The sequence below is a fragment of the Saccostrea echinata genome, unplaced genomic scaffold (genome assembly GCF_033153115.1).
Source record: "Saccostrea echinata isolate AGI-Se365-2 ecotype Australia unplaced genomic scaffold, CSIRO_AGI_Sech_v1 ptg000016l, whole genome shotgun sequence".
NCBI classification, from domain to species: domain Eukaryota; kingdom Metazoa; phylum Mollusca; class Bivalvia; order Ostreida; family Ostreidae; genus Saccostrea; species Saccostrea echinata.
This window is the reverse complement of record NW_026889765.1, coordinates 8037105-8064051: the sequence shown is the minus strand read 5'-3', so window position 1 is coordinate 8064051 and position 26947 is coordinate 8037105. Positions and strand designations below refer to the sequence as shown.

Genomic DNA, 26947 nt, shown 5'->3' with positions numbered 1-26947 from the left:
GATGTTTTAAAAAAAATGTTTCGCTCAGTTTCATAGAAACTTTTCAAGATATTTTATCAAACTTTGTATGCTGATACATATTAATGAGGGGTATTTAACTTCATCAACATTTTTGTCCTTGACCTTTTCATTGACCTTGACCTTATTTTTCGTGTTTAGCTAAATTTCAAAGAAAATATTCAAGATATTTTTATTAAACTTCATGTGCTGGTACACATAGATGACAGTTATTCAAACAAAAACTATTGACTTTGACTTCATTTTTCTGAAATTAGTGTTTGGCCTAGTTTCAACGAAATAATTTTAGATATTTTTATCAAACCTCGCCTGCTGATACAAATTGGTGAGACTATTCAACTCCATCAACATTTTTGATCTTGACCTTTCGTTTTTTACTGACCTCTTTTATTCTAAGTGTTTATCAAAGTTTCTATTCAAGATATTGATATCAAGCTTCAAATGCTTTACATGTGGATGAAAGTTATTCAATTGCATTTAAACGTTTTATTTTTTTTGTCGACCGTTTCTTTGATTTCATTTTTCTCAAATTTGTGTTACGTCAGTTTTAAGAAACAAATCAAGATATTTCTATTAAACTTTATTTGCTGATACATTTTGTGCGTTCTATAGAATTACATCAAAATCAATTGACCTTGATTTCACTGTTCCTAAATTCCAGAGAAACTATTCAAGATATTTTAATGTTACCGTATGCGCTGACGCGTAATTTGGGGAAAATTCAACAAATGCGTCCAATCTTTTTCTTTACGTTTACCTTTCCAATAATCTTTATTATTTATTGTGTATAAAACTCGGTTTTAAAGGACCTTTTCAAGATATTTTCATCAAACTTCACACACTAATGAAAATTTTCATATTACATTGCTAATGAACCCTGGGCGGGGTTTTCATTTCCTATGGACACATTTCTAGTTTCATCAGATATAAAGTCCATAAAATAGAAACATCCTTCATTTTAATAAAATACATGCTAAACGTTTCCAAGGCGTTTATACTTCTTACATGTACAAAAATCTGACACATCAATTTATGAAGAAAACAAACATTCAAAATTTTATTCCTTTTTTTAATTAAAAAAACACACACACACACATACAACTATATGAGTTAATTGAATATTTTATGCAATGTGTATGAATAATAAACGTGACCCACAAACAGAGAAAAAATATTAATGTAAACATTATTTAATAAGCTTATGCTCTGTAAAAAACAATTTATAAAAAATGACAAAAATTTTGGCGTAAAATAAAAAGATAATGTTTTTTTTTAATAAAAAAAAAAAATCAACAAAATTTAACTCCGTTGATTGTAGGAAACAAAATGGCTGACTAAGAGGGGTGATCAAAAAGTTTGCGAACTAATCGAATAACTTCCATAAAAGAAATAAAATTCGATTTCGATGTTTATTATTTTTTAAGTAGTCCTCTCCGATTAAAATGCACATCTGCCATCGTTCTGCCCATGCGCGGATCACGTGATCCAGGCGGTCAGGTGACATACTACGTAGCGTTCTGTTCACAGAAGCTAAAAAAATTTTTGAATCTTATATTTATTACCATGCAAGTTATTTTTTTAAAACAAGAAAAGTCCATTTGTCACAAATGGCCAAATCTCGGCAATAGGATGGCTGGATAAAGATATCTTTTCCCAGAATGAGCATGGTGACCATAACAACCCGACTTCTCTGTCTTGGGTGCGTCATTTTCCATTGTGGATAACGTATGAGCGCCTTCTTTTTATCATATCTGATATATTTAAAGTCTAAAGTAAACGGTATTTTAGGGATTTAATAATTTTAATATTCTTAAGATACTCAACTATATTTCTAGCTGTAACTTGGCGACCTTTTATAACAAATTGCTTGATTAAGGACACATCTTTTCCCCAGCTTACTTTCACTGAGCACCAGAACAAACATAATTTTTAACCATCTCTCTTCCGTCACTAAAACAATCAATCCAATTAATGATTAAACTTCTGGCAAGTCTTTTGTCTTCATAAACCTTGTGCAAATTATTATATGCTACTGCGGAGCACTTTCCAAGATATTCGTTAAACTTTACAGCCTTTCATTGCTCAAGTACGACTGAGTCAACCATTCTTTGTCACAAGTCATCTACATATTGACGTCATTTTCATATTGTGACGTCACAAACATGGAGCAAAACATTTCTTAAATCTGCTATTTATAAAACATGTTTATGACTATATGTAAATCATATACGGTACCAATTATTTGATGCAACAAGGTGCGCATTTCCACAAATTATATCTCTTCAGTGATGCTCAAGCCGAAACGTTGGAAATCCAAAATATTTGAATAAAAAAAAGACTTGGAAGAGCTGAAAAGGGTGCCAAAGACTAGAGTCAAATACGTCGAATGATCATATGTGACTATATATGAGGCAAATTTCATTATGATCTGAATAGTGGTTTTGTGAATATAGAGATAGTTCGCGAACTTTGTGATCACCCCTCGTAATGATAACGTTTATGTAGTAAAACAGATAAAAATGGTTTGTAAACCGTATAGCTTCCTAATAACTTACAAATTGGAAAGTGATATATAATTGTCCTTTTGTAGATTTTTATGTTATACACATAACATTGACCTTTGAGTATCGTCCACTTTAATTTCTTCTTCGTGAATGAAGACTCTATTATGTGCTCTTCTCTAAATGAGTATCATTTAAAATAGATTGTGTAAAAACAAAGATACAAAAAACTTTGGACTCTTAACGAAGAATAATTCCTTGGGTTTATAAAACAGATACCTCTTACTGAGATAAATAACTATTATAATTCCCTTAAAAGATTGTCAAGTAGAAAAGGCCATTTCTGATAAATTATGTCTCGCAGGATATGCTGAAATTTTGTGCATTTTTGTTACAAACTACAAACTAGATTTCTTTTGGAACGTGATCACTGTAAAAGCAATATTTATATCATTCAACAGAGAGATATGATGATCTTTAACACAAATTATTGTTTATTTAAAAATCAAAATTGAAAGATGAAACTTGTCCATTCCTTTTCTTTACTCAATAGAATGTACCACAAGTTTTGAAATGAGTGGTAAACCTAAGTATTTGCGTATACACTTTCTGCGTGGCTGTAAGCGTCGGTAGAATTCTCTGACAATATATTCGAAGCAGCTCTGAAGCAAAACTGGTATTCCTCCTAAAATAAAAGGAAAGTGAAATTGTAGTTTTATACATTTAAAATACGACAATAATGTGAAAGGAGTGGATTGAGACATTAAGTTACATATTTTTCTCGAAAATATAAAATTTGTGACCAAAGTTTGATTGAACCAAAATCAATTTTGTTGATTGTGGATGCCTTAATTTGAAGAAGACGGTCGTGAACCTCTCTTATGTTTTCATCCTCATTCGTCGAACCATGATTTGAGTAATCCTGAGTAATCCAAAAGCATTCAACATAAAAAGGCCTTTTAAGCAATTTTGCTCTATTTGACAGAGTGGGTCTTCAGAAGATTAGATAAGAATACCAAATGCTTCCCATTTTCTGCTTATATTCCTAAGAGAGTGGCCCTTCTGCACAGTCTTTGCCCTTAAGCACACTATTGCCTATTAGAGACAAACGCGCAAGCAAACATGTTCTGAAGAACCACGAACACAATCGATCAGAAAGCGATTTGGTTTTGAATTTTCTAAGCTTAGACACATCATTTCCGATGTTTTCATTCCATTTTTTTTAAAAAAATATTCTATGTAACAAAGAATTTGATTACAGAACTTACTAATGTAGAAATCATTTCCGGTCGCCGTATCTGTAGCTGCCTGACAATTGAAAACATATCAACCACATCATCTTGTTGAAGTTGTTGCACCGCGTTATAAACACCACACAACACCCCGCAACCAGTTGCACCATCTCTGTTATGATTAAGCAAAACTTTATTTTAAAATATAATAAGAAGGCAAGGAAAATATATATAAAACTGTAAGCAGAAGAATTTCAATCTCCGACAAACTAAATTACAAACAGGTATTGTTAGAAAACGAAGTCGTTTAGAAAGAAAAAATAACGTGTATCATACGTTTTCCAAAGCATGATATATAATTTTTATTTAAGACTTTTATTCCAGGTCAGCATAATTGTGATAGTGGTAGGATTTTCAATAAATTCCAGAAATTCAAGTTTTTGAGCACAATTGCAATGACATGCCAAATGAATGAATTAAAAAGAAAAACAAACTGACCATGACCCACGGTTACCCTGACATAGAAGAATTTTTGATATTTATGATATTTTAAGTAAGCAATTCTGCTGTTGTAAAAGAGCTAAAATAATCCTAAAATCCCATTTGTACAGATGAATTGTGACAGTTTTTACTTAGTTGTTTTAATGAAAAACAAAACTTTTCTTATAAGGAGTTGTTTTTGACATGTAAATCATGTTATTTCATAAAATTATTTAAGCACATCTAAACTGGTTAAAATGGTTTAAACAAGTCGTCCTATCTATGTGTGTTTACTATGTACATTGTAATTATTAGTTTTCCAGGTTCAGTCAAGGGTGTACGGGAATTTACCCCGGGTTGTATTTCACAAATCCCCCTTCACCTTTGATTGGACCTGGATAACGAAACTATTTCCTATATAACCAAATGAAAAGGTGAAAATAACGAGCAGTGGTAGTGGTCGATCTCAAAACAGTCTACAAACAATACAAATCTGTGAACAGGGCATAAAACATGGACCTCCGGAAATTCCAGAGGGTGGATCAGTTGCCTAGGAGGAAGCATTCAACCGGTCGTACCCACCGTGCTCCCTCTGTATTGATCAGGTAGGCAGAATACTCCGTAGTCAAATTAAGTATAAAGCATATGCCTTACAATTAGTATAAAATATAACTGTCAAAATAAGACCAAAACATAGATTAGATTTATTGACAAGGTCATTATAGCGACCATAGAATTTACGAAATGCTGACTTTGAACGCGGTTGTTGAAATCTCTATAACACCAAATTATCTATAGTAACCTGCCTTCGTTTAAAAGTTGATCGTACGCAGAGCATACTTTTGAGATGGAATAAGGCAAATTAAGGTGACAAAAATAAATTCTTTGTAAACCCAAGTCTTATGAATGGTGCTTCAAACCGTCGATAAGTTTTACTACGTTCTATAATGTATCATGATGTCATGTTATTTGATTTGTGATCGAGGAACTATTCTTTTACCTCCAAATCAAGGCAGGTGCACGAAATTTACACCCAGCTTGCTAACCAAATAAATCTAGTGTTAAATGCTTGATAGGAAATCTTTTACGTTCAGATAAATGTAACAGTTATTTTTTTAAGGTATCTCTCTCTCTCTCTCTTTCTCTTACATGTATATAGATATTACTTTTATTGCTTTATACGACTTAATATACATGGCGTATGTTCGATTGAAGAGAAAAACGGGACGCTTACTTGGACAAAATAGTAATGGGTGTTTTGGTAGACTGACTTGCAACATCCATCTGAATATGTCTTATGACGTCAGATAGAGTTTTGACGTCAGATGGCAAAGCGTCTATAATTCTCCAGGACATTATTTCAAAGAGATGAATTGCATGGCAGGTGTCTTCCTGAGAAGAGAAATGAATCTTATTAAATGTGAGAAAACATCAGAAAAATTTCAATACAAGCTTTTCCTTGAGAAGATATACAACGGATCGTTCAATTCAAAATTATTTTAAATATCCAATCGAGCAGCTTACTTCTAAATGACGAATTTTAAGATCATGTATTCGTATGGTCTGGGTAACATTGGACGTGTCTTTTCTAATTATTTCGTATGGATGTAATGTTGTTGTCTTCTCCGAGAACCATTCACTTGACTGTTGAAATATTTTTTATTAGTTAGAAAACGAAATCCAAGCCAGTGTCAAAAATTTCATGATATGTCTACCAGTACAAAATACCTACATATAATTTGAACTCCAAAGAGTTGAATTTCAGATTATTCAAAAAAAAAATTATTGTACATAATTTCAGATTATGTACAATTGATTATGTAAGTTCAACTCATTTCATCCTTTTATGGAATTTATCTTTGTCCTCATAATTTCTTTTTATCTGCCGTCATAGCAATATTGTAACACTACGGAAAATTACATTAGCCTTACTTCTTTCTCTTGATAACATAAACATCACAGTCACATATATTGCGCTTTGCCACATCTGTTACATGTAATTAATTTTTGATGCAGATAATTCTTATTATGCAATACTTAGTTTCCAAAAAAATAAGAGTCTTTCGATATAATTAAATGAGTAGAATCAAACATTTGTTCTCCCTTAAGCAAAAGGAATTATAGCATCACAAAAGTTCATTTCAATGTCCAAAAAATCTTTTAAATAAATTTAAAATTTATTTACATGTATACAACTCTTACCGATGGAACATCTGAAAGACGATTTACAAATACCACGATGCTGGATTCATGATCGAGTAAAAGACGGATCAGGTCTACAGAATTACCAGACAGGGGATACTGGCCGGCAATAAGCATATTCCTATCTGTGAATGTCTGTTATAAAAGATTTGAAAAAAAAAAAATCACTGCTAATAATCTTGAATTGTTAACAAAAATAAGAGGCATAGATCATGAATACAATAAGAAAAAAAATCAACAAAAAAAAAAAAAAAAAAAGAATACACAAGATATTTTTAATTGGGTTTAGCATCACATAATATAAATAAATAAAGGCAATTGATAGATAAATATTTTATAGAATTTGATATAGATATCCTTTTATACACTTACTGACAAGAACACTGCATTGTAATAATTACTCCTTCCCAATACATTTGACATAAGTATTGCCCGATATTTATCCACTGAAATCAAGACATGATAAATACATAAGTATGATGCGTGTAAAAATTATCGTTCGTCTAGATGAAAATTTAGTTAATAATAGCAAAAGACTAAAGAGAGACATTATGAAATTAGATCAGATTTGATTCTTAATCACTTTATATAAAGATAATTATAAATAAATGACAAATTGTGTATGATGTTTCAAACTGGACATCTACAATAAATTTGTACAAGAGCCATTTGTGAGAAGGTAAAACACGTCTGGGGAAAATTTTCTCGAATTAAAAAATTAAAAAAGATCATATTCATATTAACGAGAGATGCTGTGAGCACTGAGCTCACAAAATGATACTCCTTGCTTCCATATGAAAATGAAGTCAATGTTTTATTAAGGAAGCCATAGATATCTGTCCGATCAAAACATTAAATAGGAGGTGCACAATGGCACTCTGTAAAAAAAAAAAAAAATCTGTGAAAGTTTTATTAAATCTTTTTCAGTGGTACAGAAGGCGTGGCAGAAAAGAGATGGGTACCACAAATATCATAGAAATAATGGCAGTGTCCAGGTTTTGCTATGGGAAACCCCAAATATCTCTCCGATTGAAAAATACAATAAGAGGTGCAAACGGGCACTATGTAATAAAGATTTTATGAATTAAATGATCAAATTTTATGCAGTAGGAGGAGTTGCAGGTAAGAGATTGTACCCCAAAGTTTGACGGACGTACGGAGGGTCAAAGACCGATATCCCCATCACTATAAAGTATCTCTTAAAAGCGGGGAGTATAATAAATGCGGTTGCTGTACCTGTCTTACAAAGGTAAACTACATTAAAAAGAAACCTGCTTTCAACAGAACTACCTGGTAATATATTCCTTGTCATGTTAAGCTCTTTGTATTTTGATCCCTCTTTCTTATCATCAACACTGTAGAATGTTTTAATTGACTGCAGCTTCTAAAATCAGTGAGAAACATCATCTTGTATACATATACAATATGAAAAAGCACATTGTAAATGGAAATTAAACTTTTTAATACTTGAATAGGTTTCTCAGTAACAAAATCTTTAACACTTATTTATTAACATATAAACATTAAATTTCATTATCTTAAAATGTATCTGATTAATAAATAAAGTAATTTCAATCAAAAAAAAAAAAAAAAAAAAAAAAAGAGAGAGAGATTAGCATACATCAATGAAAAGTTATAATTATAGACTTTTGACAGTGAAATGCATTTAAGATGAATTTGCAGGTTAGGTTTCATTCTTTATCAAACATGAACTCGGTCTTAAATCTTGCCAGATAAAAACGTCAGCTCGTTATATACAAAGTACTTAATCTCTTAAATCTCCATGTAACATCGATCGCGAGAAACACACTTACTTGATTTTAAATGGAAACAATGTATTTCAATGGTCTACCTCAAATTCTGACTGTATCCTGGTAAGAACAGACTCGTCTGATTTACTTAATTCTCTAAAATCATTCATAAGACTATTCTTCGATAAAACATAACTTCCACCTTTGAAGGATTCCAGGAGAGCATTGTGCAGTTCAATGTATTGCTCCTAAAAATAAGAAAAAATAATATTAAATTAAAAAAAATGATAAAATACAAAAATTAAATAAAATGAAAGATACAAATAATATATCCCTAAAATCTTAATAGGAAACTTAAATTGACTCATCTATACGTAACCATATTATTTACTATATATTTGCTCATTAAAAGCATTATATACGGAATAATTTCAATTGATCATACATGAGCTATAAACTCAGAATATATGCTATGAAAATTAATTAAAAACCTCTGACAAATTTTATCAAATTAAACCAGATTAAGTCAAAAGGAAGTTCTAGTATATCCTCTATAGTCAATCAAAGAGAAAAAAGTAATTACACCATCTTTACTTATCCAGCATATTTGAATAGTATAGTAGCTTTTGTAAACTGAAAAATGAATAAAATTCAATAAGTAGTCTTCTTAATTAGATACTTACACAATTCTGTATCATACTCATTCTGTCTTTCCTCATCATTTTGACATATTTCTGTACATTGACGGCCCCTGTTTCCAGGCCGTGTTGATACAAAGCGTCCAACGCTATAAAAGTACCTGTTCGCCCTATCCCGGCACTAAGAATAAAATATAAATAAATTTGATACAGATTGAAAAAGTGAACAAGGAAATCTTCCTATAGTTAATGCACTGCTAAAAAAATCATATGCAATACGATTGCTTCTATGAAAGATAAGAATATAAGAAACGCATAAAGGCATTAATATTCTTTTTAAAATCTTCACCTTATATTTCTTAATGTAAATTTATAAATCCTTTCCATTAGCTAAAGCCTTGGGGTTATTGTGTGAGTACACATGAATTTAATGCATACCCCCCTACCAAACTTTTCTTTATTATGTTTTTTTTTCTATCATACCCCTATCCAAACCTTAACAGCCATTATTTTGTAATTTAAACCTCCGGCATAAAATTTGTATTTTTGTAACACTGGAACTCGGTGGGAGAAAGGGGTTAAAAAAAAAAAATTAAAACTCTCTCCAGAGAATCAGAAAAAAAAAAATATTTCACAAGTTTAAATTGAAAAGGGTTCAGTTGAAGCTCTTTTGATTAATTGTTAGTTTGCTTTACATCCTTCGATAATTTTTTACTCATATAAGGACGCCTTAAAAATGCTCACAAAGAGCTCAAGATGTAACAAACAAACAACGAAAGCTTGAACCTTATTTATTCAGAACACATATTTATTTTTATCCCATCTTAACTGAGGAAGAAATCAAAATAATTTTTAAAAAGAAATTGACCCCCCCCCCCAGCACAATATCGAAGGAAAAATTCTAGATTGACATGGAATTACTTCATTGTTGAAACTTTACTATGTAGAAATCTGGAATTTCTTGAAGGTTATCATATTGATTTTGCCAACGCAGGAGACATTTTTTTATCCAGCAATTTCAAATATAAAATGATTTCCCTTGAATACTTCTTCATATTTCCTTTAAACTTTAAACGAATGATGTGACTGACCGACTCAACAAGCTGCTTATGGTACAAACGTGAAAATGCACTCATAGTCTTATTGAGATATTAAAAAACGTAAAGCAAAAGGACTCTTACTTATAAATTATTTTTACTTTTGAAAGAGAAAAAAAAAAAAAAAAAAATTAAAAATAATGACCTGCAGTGAACAAGAAGAGGGTTGTTTTTGTGTTCGTTTTGGATTCTCCTCACGTGTTTCTGGAAGACGGCCAAACTTAATGGATCAGGCACACCATGATCTGGCCACTGGGTGTAATGAAACTGGGTCACAATACGGGTACAGGATGATTTTAACTATTGAAATGCAACGTGCAAAACGTTAGTGTAACAGTAATTAGTGCAAAGCAAAATTCAATACCCTGGAAGTGTACCGTCAATTGCAAGCAAAGCTTTCTCAAGATATTGATTGGACAACTCTTGGTCTACTGACCAACTGACATGAATATACCGACCAACAAACAGATGCAACCAATACGGCCGAGTTTATATGGGTGAATAACAATAAAGGATAACACTTTGAATTATTGAGAATATTTTGACGAAAGATCTTTATAGGTTAATGTAAAGAGCTATAATCACTGTACAATTTATTACTTTTTACAAAGCCTCCAAAATAAAATATTCATTAAGCCTACTACATTGTAAATATTTTTTCATCAGTGCATAGCAATTACATCTCCTTGATTATAACGTAGTTTACTTTTTATGTATACGCAGTTTTAAGACAATATAAATGTGTCATTCACTAGGTGTATCATTAAAAAAATATGAATCATCAGATATCCGGATATCTTTAGATACAAACAGGAACATCATTATATACGTAGATGTCATTGGTATGAACAAGTACTGCTTCATCGCCCTAACCTAAATTGTTTTATCTATAAATAAAGTAAAAAAAAAAATCAAGGAGAGTCTCTAGAAAAGCTTTATCATTATTGATTCTAAGTACTCTGTGACATTTAAAAAATGCTATTATGATACACGTTAGTTTTACAAAACTGATACAATGCAATCATTCATCTATTGTTAAACTGCTTACGAAAGAAACATCTCAATAACATTAAAAAGAGCAACTTATTTCAGTTACCTCTGAATTATTTACTTTCAATCTTCTCACAACATAGTTTGCATATACTTTTTCCTGAAGAAGTTGTAATTTAATTTTACCAGAGACCATTTCCATGTCTAAGTCAGGCCAGTATTTCTCGCATTTTTTCTGAAAGAAAAATCCAGTTAATTTGATAGAATAACAAATATCTATTTTATTACTACTAGTATGTGAAGAAGAAGTGAAGTGCATTGTGTGTTTGTTATTACTATAACCATGTAGAATGGCTTTATACTTCTCTCTTTTTCAATGTAAATGTTTATTTTATATATGGTAATAGATGGTAATTGTTAAATACTTCAGCTTTATTTATGAATCTGACATTTTTTCAGTGAAGTTGCAATAACATTGATATTATTTTATTGTTATTATTATCAAAAATCATTTATTCATGTATAATGTCTTCATTCGTTACAAAATTAGCACCCCTGAAGCTTCGTATTTTCTTTCAAAGATATATATTGAATTATAATGGACATATGAAGTAAGAAATCAATAACAGGAAGTATATCTGAGCAAGTCCAAACCGCTTTTCCCTTACCTTGGTTCCTTCTATAAGATTAGTCAGTATGACAATCACAGAAACGTTCTCTTGCCATATCATCATCCAATGACAAGCCACAGTATTAGGTTTAGGCCCTACAGAAAAAAAAAATGTTTGAAATACAAATTATGATCCTTTATAATCATAGAATTTGTCGTGTACTGCAAAGTTTTTAAATGACATTTTATTTTTTATTATTATTAATAACTATTTCACATATTTTAATATCAGCATTCTATTTAAATTTAAATGCAATAAACACAAAAATAAATTGTTTTTTCTTTTCATTATAATTATATAATTATATGTATAATTATATAATTATATGTATTTTTTTCTAAAGTAATGTGATTTGAATTTAAGAAATATTATAAAATGTAGATGACAAAAACTTGCCTGTAGGAAATCTAGATGTTAATGAAATTTGCAAAGTATTCAGCACCGTTTTATTATGAATCGTATTAAAGTGTGCCTATAAATTACACATTATTTTTATTGCTGGTGTATCAATAGTTGTATTAATTAAAATGGACATTTTCAATACACACACTATGATTTACCTTGTGATGCAATGTATGCTCTTTCTTCCTTCATGTTCTGGGGAAAAAACAAATATTTAATTTTTTATTTGAAGATATCGATAAGTAATTGTTTCATTTGTTTGTATTTTTTAGACCATGATTCTAATTAATAAGGACTTTCTTACATGTATTCAAACAAGATAGAAATGCATAGAAAAACATAGACAGATTTTAAAGTTCTTACCTTAATATAATTTGCGTTGATGTAATCACTCTCTGTACATTTAAGGACAATCCGAGAATGATCATCTGTATAAATAATTTTTTTAAAAATAATTTACTTAGTAAATTTAATTCTAATTAATAGAACATGGAGCCCAAGAAGAAGGCATCGTTTAAAAAAGTATTTCAGAGAGATTTTAGAGAGGCAAATGAAAGAGGACTGTTGTATTGATGATCTATTGCATTTGTAAGCAGGACTTTTTTCTTATCCCAGGGCACATTATTTTCTCATATGAAATTGGATACTGTTAAGATTTTCTGAAATTTCTTTGGGTCGGTTTTATAGAGGCATTAGCTTCTTGTAAAAGGTCCTTTAGAATATCTCAAATTATTACCAGGTTACATATCCGTTAACTTTAACTATTTCCGTCAATTCAATTTTCATTGAAATAAGCTTAACATCTCTTTGATGTCCTTTGGACAGAATACGACAAACAGAGAGAGAGAGAGAGAGAGAGAGAGAGAGAGAGAGAGAGAGAGAGTGTGTGTGTGTGTGTGTGTGTGTGTGTGATAAAAAGCAAAATCCAGCATCGTTTTGACAGGGGATAGCAAGCTTAAGATAATTTGTTCTTGTTGGAGTATCTAAAGCATGCCTCATCCATTCCAAAAGTTGACAACCTATATTATGCTAACATCTATTGGCAAATGTATATCTTTATTCTATGTGCTGTATACAACTGTAACATACATGGAAACGTTGTTTTAAATCTATTTTTCGGTTTGTTTTCTGGACGTTTCCCCACTGTACAAGGTATGTGAGCCTCTTCGCCATAAGGAATGACCTAAAAACCAAACATTTTAATATAATTAAAAACTAAAAGAAAGTACTGGTGAGAAAATCACCCAGGAATGCTTTTTACATTATATTTTCTGACCCGAGATGTATTCATATTTTTTTCTTTTGAGAAATGTTGTGCAAGAATAATATTTTAAAAAAACAATCTCTAAAAAATATTTTCTATTTGAAAATGTCAAAAAAGGAAAACAAAAGAACGAACGGTGCATTCTTCCAACCTCATACTCCTTTTTGAATTCACTGCACTCAGTTTTGATCTTTAATGCAATGACATTGCCTAACTCTGCAATTATGATGTTACCGGAGGTGTCCACTTTACTTCTAGTTGGTGTTTCAATGGTGTAATATGCTGACTCCTCTGCTACATCACTCTGTCGAGTCTCTTCTACATGATTTCGCTTATCAGTAAGGGGATCCATATTCATGTGATCTAGAAAAAAGGCCGAGTGATAAAAAAAGACGTTTTCTCAAGCAATTAAAACAGTAAAATTCTCTATTAATGATGACATTTACGTACTTACATCTTTCTCAAACCTTGTTGATCACAATTGTGAAACTTTATAAAATATCATTGCTATTTAAATACCTTCTAGCTTTTGATGTCGTTTAGTGTCAGGTTTCGCTAAATGTCTTTGTCCCTTTCGAACCCTTAATGGTGAAAAAAGATGCATCAAAATTAGGAATGTACTAGTTTCAGGCAAAACCAATCCCCCCCCCCCTACACACACACAAAGATAAAAATAATCATAACTCAAACAATAACACTTTCCTAATGGAAATATAATTTTGATTTCGCAAAAATATTATTAAATCTATTTGTTTATTCTTTTTTTTTATAATCAACCGGAAATCAGTTTTTAAAAGACAAAAATCAATCAATAAATGAATAAATAAAAAAAATAAAGAAGTAAAAATAAAAGAAAAGAAAAGTAGAATGCTGCATAATACACCCCTATTACCTAATTACTATGACCACTATTATAAGTACAAGAGCCACCATTACTCCTACGACAGCTCCAGCCACAACAGACATACTGAGAGGAGTTTCTGTAGGGTCCTCAGTTATCAAGGCAAAAACTGCATAAAGAACAATTGAGTTATTAACTTAAAAGTCCTCGGCGTCGATTCTAACAGACATACGTAAATACATGTATATTAATAAAACCAATGAATGTCTCTTTACTACCTATAACTGGAAAAAAGTATTCAACAGATAGCTGTTTCAAATCTATCATTCTTTTGAAAAGGGCATTTTTTCTTAAATTTTATTAATGAAGTCTTTTAGATAAAAAAAATAAATTAAAAAAATATTTTAGATTATATTATATATATTTCAAAATCTTTGGATATTAGAAATTAGACGAGAAGAGCCATGAATGTGAATTTGACCTTGTAAACATTTATCCCCTTTCCATCCTTCTTTACATTTGCCTGGACAAATTCCAGTAACATGATGACAGGTTTCATTCTCACAGTTTCCACATTGTCTAGAACAGGAAGGTCCGAAGTAACTGTCGGGACACACTGTAAACAAAGTGAAGTTTCACATTGCATTTATTTACATAATCGGTTAATTAGTAATGAATGATTTTTTTATTAAAATAATAAAATATTACATACCTTCATTACATAGGTCTCCTGTCCAACCTTCAACACAACCAAAATAACATGATCCATTAACATGATTACATATCATATTTTTACATGTATTACAAGTATCATTGCACTGGAATCCATACTTCCCCTGCGAACATTCTGAAAAGAAATGCATTAAACATTTTAACAATACTTACATACATGATCAAAGTTTTTTTTAATTAAGGAAAATGAGCAAAAGTGTTTTTTTGTAATCTTGCATTCCCATTCCACATTTTTTATTAAGACATTTAAGATGCTTATATCTTACAATGCATTACATACGTTTTTCACACATAGATCCTGACCACCCGACATCACATCCGTTTGGACAAGTGCCATTAAATCTGTCACAAGGCATGTCTTTATAACAATGGCCGCTGCAGTTGTATTTGCAGTCTTCTCCATACGAACCAATTTTACAAGCTATCAAGGAAAACATGATGCCCACTTGACATTTCTAATACGAGTATGGATAAATGTTTGTAATAAACAATGACTTTTATTCGTTTATTGGGTGTTAATTATTTTTATGTAATGAACCTTTATTGGTACTATTATTATAAAATAAATTGTTCACACCTACCATTAAAACACTGGCTACCTTCAAATCCCTTTTGACAGCCTTTTGTACAGCTTCCGTTTACATTATCACATGCTTCATTCCCAGAGCAATACCCACTACATTCCTGTAGACATTCAAAACCATATGTTCCATACTCACAAGCTGAAATAAACCATATATACATAAAACGATCAATTACAGAACGGAATTTAAAAACTCTGATATTTGCAAATTCCATCTTAAAAGAGCAAAATTTTCACGAATAAAGTAGGTGGAAAATTAGTTGAAGCTACGGATTTTAGTTTTGATAAGTTTTCTTTTACATATGCCAATCACACTTTAATATTTTCCTTACGTTGTGAACAAATATCCCCTCTGTATCCAGGCAGACATCCACCGAGGCAGATTCCGGTCACTTTGTCACACTCCTCTGAATAACGACAGTTACCACTACACGACTGGGAACAATTATAACCATACGACCCTCTTGGACAAGGCACTGAAAATTGTATTTCGGTTTAAAAAACACTACATATTCCAAACAGTACATGCAGTCTGTTTAATACTAGGTGATTAATAATACAATAATGCAAATACATGTATTATGCTTTACCTATTGATTCTTGGTAAAGAGAAGATTTGTTATTCATTTGGTCTAATTTATACTAAAGGTACAGATTATTAACTGCTTTACAGAGGTATTTTAGGTATTGTAGAGAGCACGTAATTCATCATTGAAACACAAGACTAAATTCTGCATGATATGTGACTTTTATAAAAGATCAAGATGTATTTACATACACTTGGACAACTAGTAAGCTGAAATTGTAACAGCAAACAAAAAATCGAAGGTTCATTTAAATCTGTTTAAATTTTTATTTTTAAAGCGGATACTACATGTAGTATATAGGAAAATCGTTGTCGAGAGTTTAAAATTGAATTGTAAAAAATCTTACATTTTGCATACAGTTGTCTGGTTATTCACCAACTTTTACAAGTACCTAATATAAAATTAAAGAAAAAATTACCACAATTTTGGCCAGAATAGCCTGGTTCACAGTTCTCACAGTTCCTTCCGGTGAATCCAGGTTGACATTTAATACATCCATTTACTATATGACAATCCACACAGCGTTCTACACAATCTGTGCAGTTTTCACCGTACTGATTTTGATCACAACCTTTCAAATGATAACAGAATAGGGAGAAGATATTATACACTTATTGACTGGGGTCGTGAGCAACATGCGTTTTATCGGACCCAAATACCAAACTATTTGGCTGAGGCCGTTTTGCTGTAGGCAAGTAGTTTGGTTCGAGGATTCGACAAAACGCATTTTACCGAGAACACAGTCAATAATTATTTTGTTATACCTCTATTTTTTTTATTATACATGCATCTTGTGATGGCTTTCATGATGTAAATTCCCTTAACCCACACTGCGGTTAAACTCGGTCAATTGCATCACTGTCGAACACAAAAAGGATGCAAATAAGAATTAGCTGATCCCGCCCAGTGTGACTTAAGCGGTCCAATATATCATCGACAGATCCAATATCTCACTCTACGGTCAAACATCGATTTTTGTATGCTCGCTCAGTAAAACATTGGAAATGTTAGACTTGTTATGCATAGATTTATATAGAAACCAAATCTTAACGGTATATCAAGTTTAAATGCTTCAAGCAAAAGAATTGAATGATGTGTGCATAGTTCTGATCCAATTATGTTTTCAGGCTTGCTTTAATTGAATCCGTAACTATTTGTACAGAATACCAGAAGTATCTTCAAAGAAAAGGTTAAAGGTAATTTAAGTTATAGATACAGTACCAACCAGACCCAACCTGACACAAAGCAGTCCCAGAGCAGTCCCGGGGACTGCTTTCTGGGACTGCTCTGGGACTGCTAAAGCAGTCCCAGAGCAGTCCCATAGCGGTCCCAGAGCAGTCCCACAGCGGTCCCAGCAGTCCCAGCGGTCCCAGAAAGCAGTCCCAGCGGTCCCATAAAGCAGTCCCAGCAGTTCCAGTGGGCGGGGTTAATTAATTTATTGGGCCGAGCTTACTCAGAAATGAGATTACAAATAAACAATGTAACTATAAAAGGCAGTCGAAATTGATGATCCATTTCTTTCTGAGCAGTATCAATTCTCATGCAACAGTCATTTTTGAACTGTCAAGAAAATCACACTACGCGTATAGAAACAAATAATAAATATTGAACAAGGAAGACGTTCACACCTACTAATAACATGAATATTTAAACACAGTTTTGTGGTATATTAATTTTTCACCAAAATATATCAATTTCTTAATTTACTGTGATTGATATTCGTTTCCATATTTATTTATTTTTTATTTTTTTTTATAGAAAATTAAACTTGAGTTATTTATTTTCTATCAAACCTAGCTTGAAATAGACCTTATAATTATAGAGCAAGGCCGATTTCCATGCTATACTCTGAATGCAGTTTCTTAAGTACTGGAGCTTTTGAAAAATTCTTTGAGTATTATATTTCAGTCATGATTATTTTCACTGACTTGCCAATTTAATTATCATTAGATTATCTACATGTATGTAACAGAAAACAGTAATACTTTTATTATATAAACGTTTGAGAGTACATTTGTAAATCACGCGAATGGAACCCTCAGATGATGTTCAAAATTAATTAATCCCGAAATAAACGAAGATTTTTTGCAGTACATAGATTGAAATTAGTGTCATTGTTGATCAGCGTGTTCAGTGATGTGTAACACCGATACCCAAATAACATGCATTGGCTTTCTGCTAATCATGCCCGAAGGCGATTGAAACCTCAGGTGTTGACACCATTTTATACATTTGTATTGCTTTTTATTAATCGGCCAGGAAAAAAACAAAACAAATAAGAAATAAGTCACAATTCCCAATAATTTAAATATGTTCATAAATTTACTCTTTTAACAACTTGTTTATAAATCAAAAACAAATTCATAAATAGATCCCCCAGTAATTGTTCACAAATATAATTGTTTAAATGACTGAAGAATGGTAGAATAATTTTATTTCAGGGTCATTTAGTAAATTATTAGGTTTTATTTGAGGGCGGTAAAAAATAGCATGGAATGCTCTATTTTTAGCATAGTTTTAGCTTTTTCAAGTTGAAAAAAATCCAGTACAGTACGTCCCTCTGAATATCTTATTGTAATGACAAGTTTGTTTTTTTTAAATAGTGCTTATGCAAACTTTGAGTACATATCGTTACTTGACAGCATTAATTAATTAAATAGGCCTAGATATTTTTTTCAATCACCTGTATTAAAGATTTAATTAGCATTAATTAATTAAATAGGCCTTAGAGATATTTTTTTTTTCTTTCAAACACCCGTATTAAGGTTTAATTCAAGAGATAAAAGTCCGATCATCTCCTGACTTCCCTTTTAACTAATTTCATTTTTTAGAATTAATTCTAGACTACAATTGTGTAAATTTACAGCCCCTGAAGACATTTAGTAATTACATGTATATCTATCTTTACTTATTAAAATGTTGTAAGAAATCCTTGGATATTTTTATTCTTCATCTTTAACACCTCTCTGCTGAAAGTAAACAAAACAAAAATAGGCAGCCTGCAAATTCAGAATACACAAGGGGCGGAGCTATCATGTCATTCAGAACCTTTTTCGTGCATGAGTGGACAAAGCAGTCCCAGAAAGCAGTCCCAGGGACTGCTGGGACTGCTGGGTCTGCTTTCTAGAGCAGTCCCACAGCAGTCCCAGAGCAGTCCCAGAGCGGTCCCACAGCAGTCCCAGAGCGGTCCCAAAGCAGTCCCCGGGACTGCTTTCTGGGACTGCTTAGGTGTCAGGTTGGGTCTGGTTGGTACTGTAAACAAGTATTTTAATGAATTCCTTTTTCTTTTTGTTTTGTTTTGATGCTAGTATTTTTTTTGATTACCATACACTTCGATTTCGCATATTTCCAAGAAGACCTGTCCTCTGTCCCTTCCACTTGTTGTATTTGTATAGAATCGTACAAGTTGTGTCTTGTGGGGACATTCCACTATTGATGGCATAGGGATGATCTGGTTTATGGGAGTTTTATCTTGGTAGCATATTTTCCATTTATAGATATAATATTGCAGAGAGTAGCCACGTAATCTCAAGATGTTTTCAAGTTCATTGAAACCTGTAATATATGAACAAGAATATCAAACAACTTCAGAAAAAAGAAACCCGCAAACAGATCACACTATCCTGCATTCGTGCATTTACTCATGTAACTAATTGAACTGTCTGACAGTCCATTGTGCCTGTACATTGAATAAAAAATATCAGATAAAAACAAATTGAAACAAAACAATGATGGTGAATTGTATCTTTAACGATCATAAACTTTATTTTTGTTACAATAATCATGTATGAGATTATATAAAGACAATAAGAGGAACTTAGTCATATAATATGATGCTTTTATATAACAAAGAATTGCATGTTAGTTTGATTTTATCAATTTCTTCACCGCGTTCCTCTTTTAATTCATTTACTTTTATTTTTCGTGTTTTAGATCGACATCCTCTGTTAATGATGAAAGCAGTAAGTATTTTCATCAGCAGAGAATTTTCGTAGATCAACTTGCCAGATTTTTTATTTAATTTTTTTGTCAATAAACAGGAAAATAGTTCTAGTGATGCTCTTGCATTTCATAATTGAGTTACTGTGGAATCATTTAAATTCGTGGGGGTCAATGTTCGTGGGCAAGCAAAATTTGATTGGTTCGTGGGGATGTAATTTCGTGGGCAGCTCGTTTATTATTTTGTTGGTTGTAATTAATCAGTGCGATGGCAAAAAATTGTTCGTGGGGATGTAAATTCGTGGGTAAGGTTGACCCACGAAATCCACGAACATTATCACCCACAACAATGATGATTCCACAGTAACATAATGTATTCACGAGGTCCGAGATTTAATGAGAATATAAAAAAGGAACTTTTTTTGAGTTTTGGATAAATAATTTTATATATGCGTGACTATAAAATTTTGCTGCTTAACATTAATTGTAGCAAAAACTATGCCTTTCAAAATATTGCCATTTTTCATGGACTAACAATTATCTTTTCTTGTGTTTAAAACAATAGCTATCTTTCCTCTAAAAAATTGAAAAGATGATGGGGGAGGGGGAGGGGTGGAGGTTGGTATTGGTACATTGTTAGCGAAATGGGGTATATCAAAACACCAAATTATTGGAGATTATACTACAATGTAGTGAAAAGGGCATGTCTAAACACAAAAGTACGAATACAAATTTATATAGGGCATTTTCAAGGTGCTTTTAGTTTATTCAATATCAATGAAGATTTTTGTAATATTTTGTTGAAATGCGTCTACCATTATAAAATATACTGATATAAGTATTTAATCAAGCTACCTCGTATATTCTTGAGTTATCAAGAAATACAAATGTTCAAGAAATAATCATTTATTGTGTTTCCTTTCCTTTGAAGCCTTTCTATTTAGAACCAGGAATTAAAATTAAATTCTACCTCAAAAAGAACATAAAACTGTTGAAGCTCTGCATGGGAAGTGGCAATATGAATTATATATGAATAAAATAAATTTATGTTTAATACCTGTTTATAGTTATTCATAACAAGAGGCCCAAGGGCCTTAGCGGTCACCTGAGTATAATACAACAATTTAGAAGATCCATAGAGTATAAAATAAACTGATAGATGAAGCTTTGTTGCCCAAAACCAAAAGAAATAGGATGATTAGGATCAATGAAATAATTAGTCTAGTATTCAATAACAACTCAAACATTAAATTCTAATCTATCCCCCATTTAGCACTATCACCATGCAGACTATTAACAAGCTATAAGTTCTTCTGTACCACTTTAAACCCCATATTGTGACCTCTCACATTGGCCTCTCTTGGTCTTTGAAGAACATTTAATAAGTTTTTTTTGGTCTCATTCTTATTTATTTATTATTTACATGTCTACCTGATCATTAAAAAAATGAAAGTACTTTTTGTGTTATTCAATAAAAGTTTTTGCATAATTCTCTTATTCTTTTAACTTTCAAATACATTACTTACAATGATTAATTATCAAAAGTGAATGGCAAAGGGGAATAACTTCTTCTAGTTGAATAAAAATTAAATGAGCCTTGGCCTGGACAAGAACACTTGACCAAATGGTCCTGATGTTAAAAAATCTGGTTAAAATATCCTTCCTTATTAAAGATTTTCAAAGAAATAATGCATTTTCACTACAGATTCACACTCCTACCCTAACACTAAAACCCATGTCCCAGGGTCGTGAAATTCACAAATTTGGTAGAGGTACCCTCATCATCATAACTATGCACTTAGTTGAAGATTTTCAAAGAATTAACACATTTTCACTTTATTAATAATTACACCACCTCCACCCCGGCCCCAAGAAACACCAAAACCTGGGGACCACAAGTTTTAAAAATTCTGTAAGAAGCACAATTGTTCATCATAACTATGCACTTTGTTTATCTGCTCAACACTAAGGAGCAGACAAGATTATTTGACAGAATTAATGCATTTTCACTATATTATCAATAGAGCCCCACCCTTACACCACAACGTCGGACTTAGGGACCATGAAACTCAAAATTCTGGAAGAAGCACTCTTGCGCATCATAACTACACACTTAGTTTCTTTATAACCAGGAGCAGAAAAGAATATTTTTTAAAGAAATTATTCTTTTCAACTATATAATCAATAAAGCCCCCCCCCCCCTCCAACCCTGGGGCCATGAAATTCACAATTTTGGAAAAAAGATCCTTGTGCATCATAATTAGCCATGCACTTAGCTTGTTTAAATAATACACAGGAGCAGAGAAGAAAGATTTTCAAAGAATTAATGCACTATATAATCACTATATAATCAATAGAGCCCCGCCCTAACATCAGATCGCCTGACCCAGGGACCATGAAATTCACAATTTTGGGAAAAGCATCAATGCTTATAATAACCATGCACTTTGTTTGTTCAAATAATATCCAGGAGCAGAGAAGAAGATTTTCAAAGATTGAATGCATTTTCACTATATAATAAATAGAGCCCTGCCCTAACACCAGAACCACGGACCCGGGGGCCATGAAATTCACAATTTTGGAAAAGGCATCATTGCTTATCATAACCATGCACTTAGTTTGTTTGAATGATACCCAGGAGCAGAGAAGAAGATTTTTAAAGAATTAATGCACTTTCACCATATGATCTATATAGCCCCGTCCTAGCACCAGAACCCCTGACCCTGGGGCCATGAATTTCACAATTTTGGTAGAGGGACCAATGCTTATTACAATGATGCCAACAGTTTAACTGCTTGAAGTTCAGGAGTAAAGAAGAAGATTTTTAAAGATTGCATGAATTTTGGTGGTTTTAGCCCCACCCCTGGGGTCCCAGGGATGCAGGGCCCATGAAATTCACAATTTTTGTTCCCCTTCACCTAAATATGCTATATGCATATACAATTAATGGCAAGGCGTGGGATTGGTAGCTTTCTATTACGGTTAAAAGGCAGTCACACGTCTCCCCAGTGCCATACAGACAAATAATAGAACACAGAACAAAACATATCCAAACACTGGGAGCGCATTTGAGCTTATTTAAGATTGATTGATTGTATGTTGTTTTACGTCCCATTCGAGAATTTTTTTCACTCATATAGAGACGTCACCATATACCGGTGAAGGGCTACAAATTTAAACCTTTACTCGGCACTCAGGGCCATTGAGCATTGAGGGATCTTTATCGTGCCAACGCTTGTCGTGTCACGGAGCCTCAGTTTTTAAGGTGTCCTCCGAAGGACCTGCAACTTTCACTTCAAAGTACCGGGCGCTTGGTGAAAGAACAGTTGCTACCTATTTTTTATCGACTTAGGTCAGTCGCGGTCGTGATTCGAACGCATGAGCTTCCGTCACGGAGAGAGCGCTCTACCGATTGAGCTACCATGACGGTACTGATTTAAGAATATAACCAAATAGTAAGACAATTAAAATATTTTCAAATTATTTGCATTTGTTTGTTGGGTGTATCATTCATAATGTCAACCGTGATTGATATTGATATGTATTTCAATTTAAAAAAAATCATCATGTTGTGCATTTATATTTTTAATTGACGGATATTTTTCATAGAATGTTTCCTGGATTTAAAAAAAAAATAAAAAACAAACAAACATCAAACCAAACAAACAAACAAAAATTAAAATCTTAACTCAAGGTATACTAGCTTTGAATTTTATACGGATATATTTGCTCTTTTGTTCAATAAACCAATACGACCAGTCCATTTACGACAAAATTAAGTGTGACGGATATGAAGTTCAAGAAAAAGAAGCTACTTTTAATTTCAATTGAGCACCCCCCCCTCCCGAAAAAAAAAACCTATCAAAAACAAAGAACCATTGAACTCAAACTATTTGACAAATAAATCAATGGATTTCTTTGTAGAGAAAAGACAGTATAGTTTTTTAAAACCATTTTTTAATGAAACGAAAAACTTTTCTGTATGTTTCAGTCATTTGCCTTTACACAGTCAAAATAATCTTAAGTCAGGTTTACCATCATTCCTTGTGATGAGGGAATAAGCTTTTCTTCATAATAATCATCATAATAATCCAATAAAACATTTTACAGATGTTAAGCATTTTAAATATATGATCAACTTTGTAACGTCATGAAGAATAATTTCTAGAGAAAAAGAGCAAGATGTTTGAAACTTTGATCTCATCATAGCAATCAATAAATTGTGTTTAGGGACTATACGTGTCTTTTCTTTTTGAAAGTTTTTGACAAATCTCCAGCCTAACGATTATGGGTACCATATGACATTAATGATGTTTCGTATTCTGTAACCTCTTAAAGAACTTGACTCAGAGAATTTGAAAATAATCAATAACTGTACAAATGACGTGGCCCCAAAGATACACGGTATCTGGCATAATCACGATAAAACTGACCACATCAGTGACTCAACGTTCTGCATGTAACAGCTAAGAATACTGAAACACCTTGAACTGAGTGTGTATTAATTCTTTTAGTGCCAAAAGATTTATAATGCAAAATATCGATTCTTAACCCAATGTAAATACTTACGGTCATTACGATACCAGAATCTGATGTATCTTATATTATAAACTTTCTGGAGGTCTATTTCTAGCCACGCTTCTGATTGTCGTCCTCCTGTATGTGAACAGGATCTACTTTTCATTGAAAGAAAGGACGGATATCCATCGATTGCTTTGTATGGTCCGTTTCTGCGAAACGTTGAGCTTTGCCTAGCTCCTGTCGTTCCTTGAACAACTAGTTGTCCTAGGTGTAAAAATAGATTAGAATATTCTCTACTCCACCCCACCCTTCTGTAAAACTATAAAAATAGCAATTAACAGCTTGTAAATATATTTTGAATACATTGTACGTTGAAAAAAGATTACGCAATGCAGCATTGTATGAACATCACTTCAGTATCATTATTATTTGAGACAGATAAGAATACGTATATTTTGTTCGAACTAAAACTAATACTTTTGCGTCAACGATGTTTAAAAGTATCCACTCATTAAACTTACTGTATCCATAGCAAGCTTGAAATGATGCAGTTACACACCATATCACAAAATTCCCACCATTCATTTTTTTCATTACCTGTAAATATTCAGGAGTAACATAAATTTTTTATTAAATCAGAATAACACGACAAGATACTTCTGCCTTTTTTTTTTAAAGGAATTGCTGTGTAAAGACAGAAAAGGCTTAATGCTGGAACAGCAAAGTACCAATTTATTCTCAATCAATTACTAAATCACGTTGCAAAGTATTTGTATTCTTCGTTTGTGAGTAGACAGTCAATTATTTTTAGAATTGTAAAATGTATCTTAGTGTCATATACATCTTCCAATATATATTTTTTTATAACAGCCACTGCTAATCTTAGCACACAGGTGTATAATTAGAAAATGCATATATTTCAATATTATGATGTTTTAATTAATTATATATAATGAATTAATTAATTTTATGTAATTTTTTTCTTTATCTCTTAACGTTGTGCTCTTTATGTATTTATTTCAATTTTGTGTTTAAAGTGGCATACATGTATTACCCCGATGGGCCGGGTATTGATTTATTTTTAAATTTCTGTTTGTAAACAAAACAAGTAATGAACGCATTAAATGTCACTATAGATAAATAAATCACTTACTTACAAAGTATAGTTAGTCTAAATATTGCAATACATGTGGTGTAAATGGTAAATAATATATCGTATATACAAGGAAGCTATTTTTACCTTAACAAGTAACAGTGCGCATTGTTATCCCTTAATAAATTCATATAGCAAGCATGTTTTAAGAACAGCATAATTTATCCTTCGTTATTAACTGATATTTGATTTGACACCAATATGAGAAGAAGGGAGCCATGGACACCTCTGCTTATCTCAGTCTCAGTCATCTGCAGGTAAATTTATTTTAATTATTTTTTTCTAGCCCCATGTTTTAAGTACAAGTTTTTTTTTGTCATCTTATCTTTCACATGCGATTTGGTCATCTCGGGACTGAGCCATTTCTTAGATAAAACCGATGATATTTAGGACCAACTAAAGTTCAGATGGTTTGAATTTGCCGTAGCTAGAAAACTGATATTTTTTAATTTCTCTCAGTCCAAAGCCTATCACTGATTGATTTTATAATATGTTCTTTTTTTTTTAAATAAGATGTTTGTTGTGTTCCAGTCTTAACAATGGTTTATTGATATTGTCGTTTACTAATTATTGAATTAGAAATTCATATAATGAGTACACGACAATTACTCATTATATGAATTTCTAATTCAATAATTAGTAAACGACAATATTTAGAATCTGATATCACAGTTTATAAAGGAAGTGTATACTATAAATATTGTCTTATTTTGATTAATTGATTGATTGTTGTATAATGTTCCTTGCAGGAATTTTTCACTCATTTGAGACGTTACCCAATTAATACCGATGAAAGGCTTAAAAATAAGATCTATTCTCGGCACCTAGGACTATTGAGCAGTGAGGTTTATTCATCGTGCCAACACCTACCGTGATACGGGACCTTCGTTTTTAAAGTCACATTATAAAGATCCATGCTTTTCTTCTAATGCTGTGCGCTTGGCGAAGGAACATTCGGAATCTGTGTTATACGCTTAGGTTTGATACGGCTCCGTGAGCGAGAATCGAACCCGGACCTCCTGATCACGCAGCGAGCGCCCTACCAAAAAAGCTTCCGTTGACCTGTCAAATTTTGTTTTGAATTATATGCAGCTTCGTTTTTCCGTATCTATCTGTCAAAAATCTTTCAATTAAAACATAATAATTATTCCATCAATACCAGTACTTATAAGAACAACAACTGTTAAAACTTATTGATGGAAAAGTCTACTGGTCAAACGTTCACCCGTTTTCGCCTTCACAGTATTCCAATATTTATATATTCACAGAAAATTATCTGCGAAGTATTTATTAGTTAACGTGTTTTTCTTTTGGAAATTAAATGCCACTTTACATTTAAATTGAA

The 26947-nt window shown here is 32.0% G+C and overlaps 1 protein-coding gene across 3 annotated transcripts in view; it reads right to left on the bottom strand.

The window, feature by feature from the left end:
• LOC133188391 (receptor-type tyrosine-protein phosphatase epsilon-like) overlaps positions 1 to 26947 on the bottom strand; it is a 334222-nt gene that overhangs the window by 271298 nt on the left and 35977 nt on the right. The window contains exons 19-27 of one of the 3 annotated variants that reach the window (XM_061323790.1): positions 8868 to 9003; positions 8286 to 8432; positions 7724 to 7817; positions 6806 to 6879; positions 6434 to 6568; positions 5756 to 5875; positions 5466 to 5623; positions 3788 to 3923; positions 1088 to 3204 (exon numbers count right to left, since the gene is read on the bottom strand). In XM_061323790.1, the coding sequence (XP_061179774.1) occupies positions 3106 to 3204; positions 3788 to 3923; positions 5466 to 5623; positions 5756 to 5875; positions 6434 to 6568; positions 6806 to 6879; positions 7724 to 7817; positions 8286 to 8432; positions 8868 to 9003 (1099 nt within the window). In that variant the 3' untranslated portion in view covers positions 1088 to 3105. Of the gene's footprint in view, positions 1 to 1087; positions 3205 to 3787; positions 3924 to 5465; positions 5624 to 5755; positions 5876 to 6433; positions 6569 to 6805; positions 6880 to 7723; positions 7818 to 8285; positions 8433 to 8867; positions 9004 to 26947 lie in introns of those variants that run through there. The other 2 variants (XM_061323789.1, XM_061323788.1) reach the window with 2 other exon arrangements.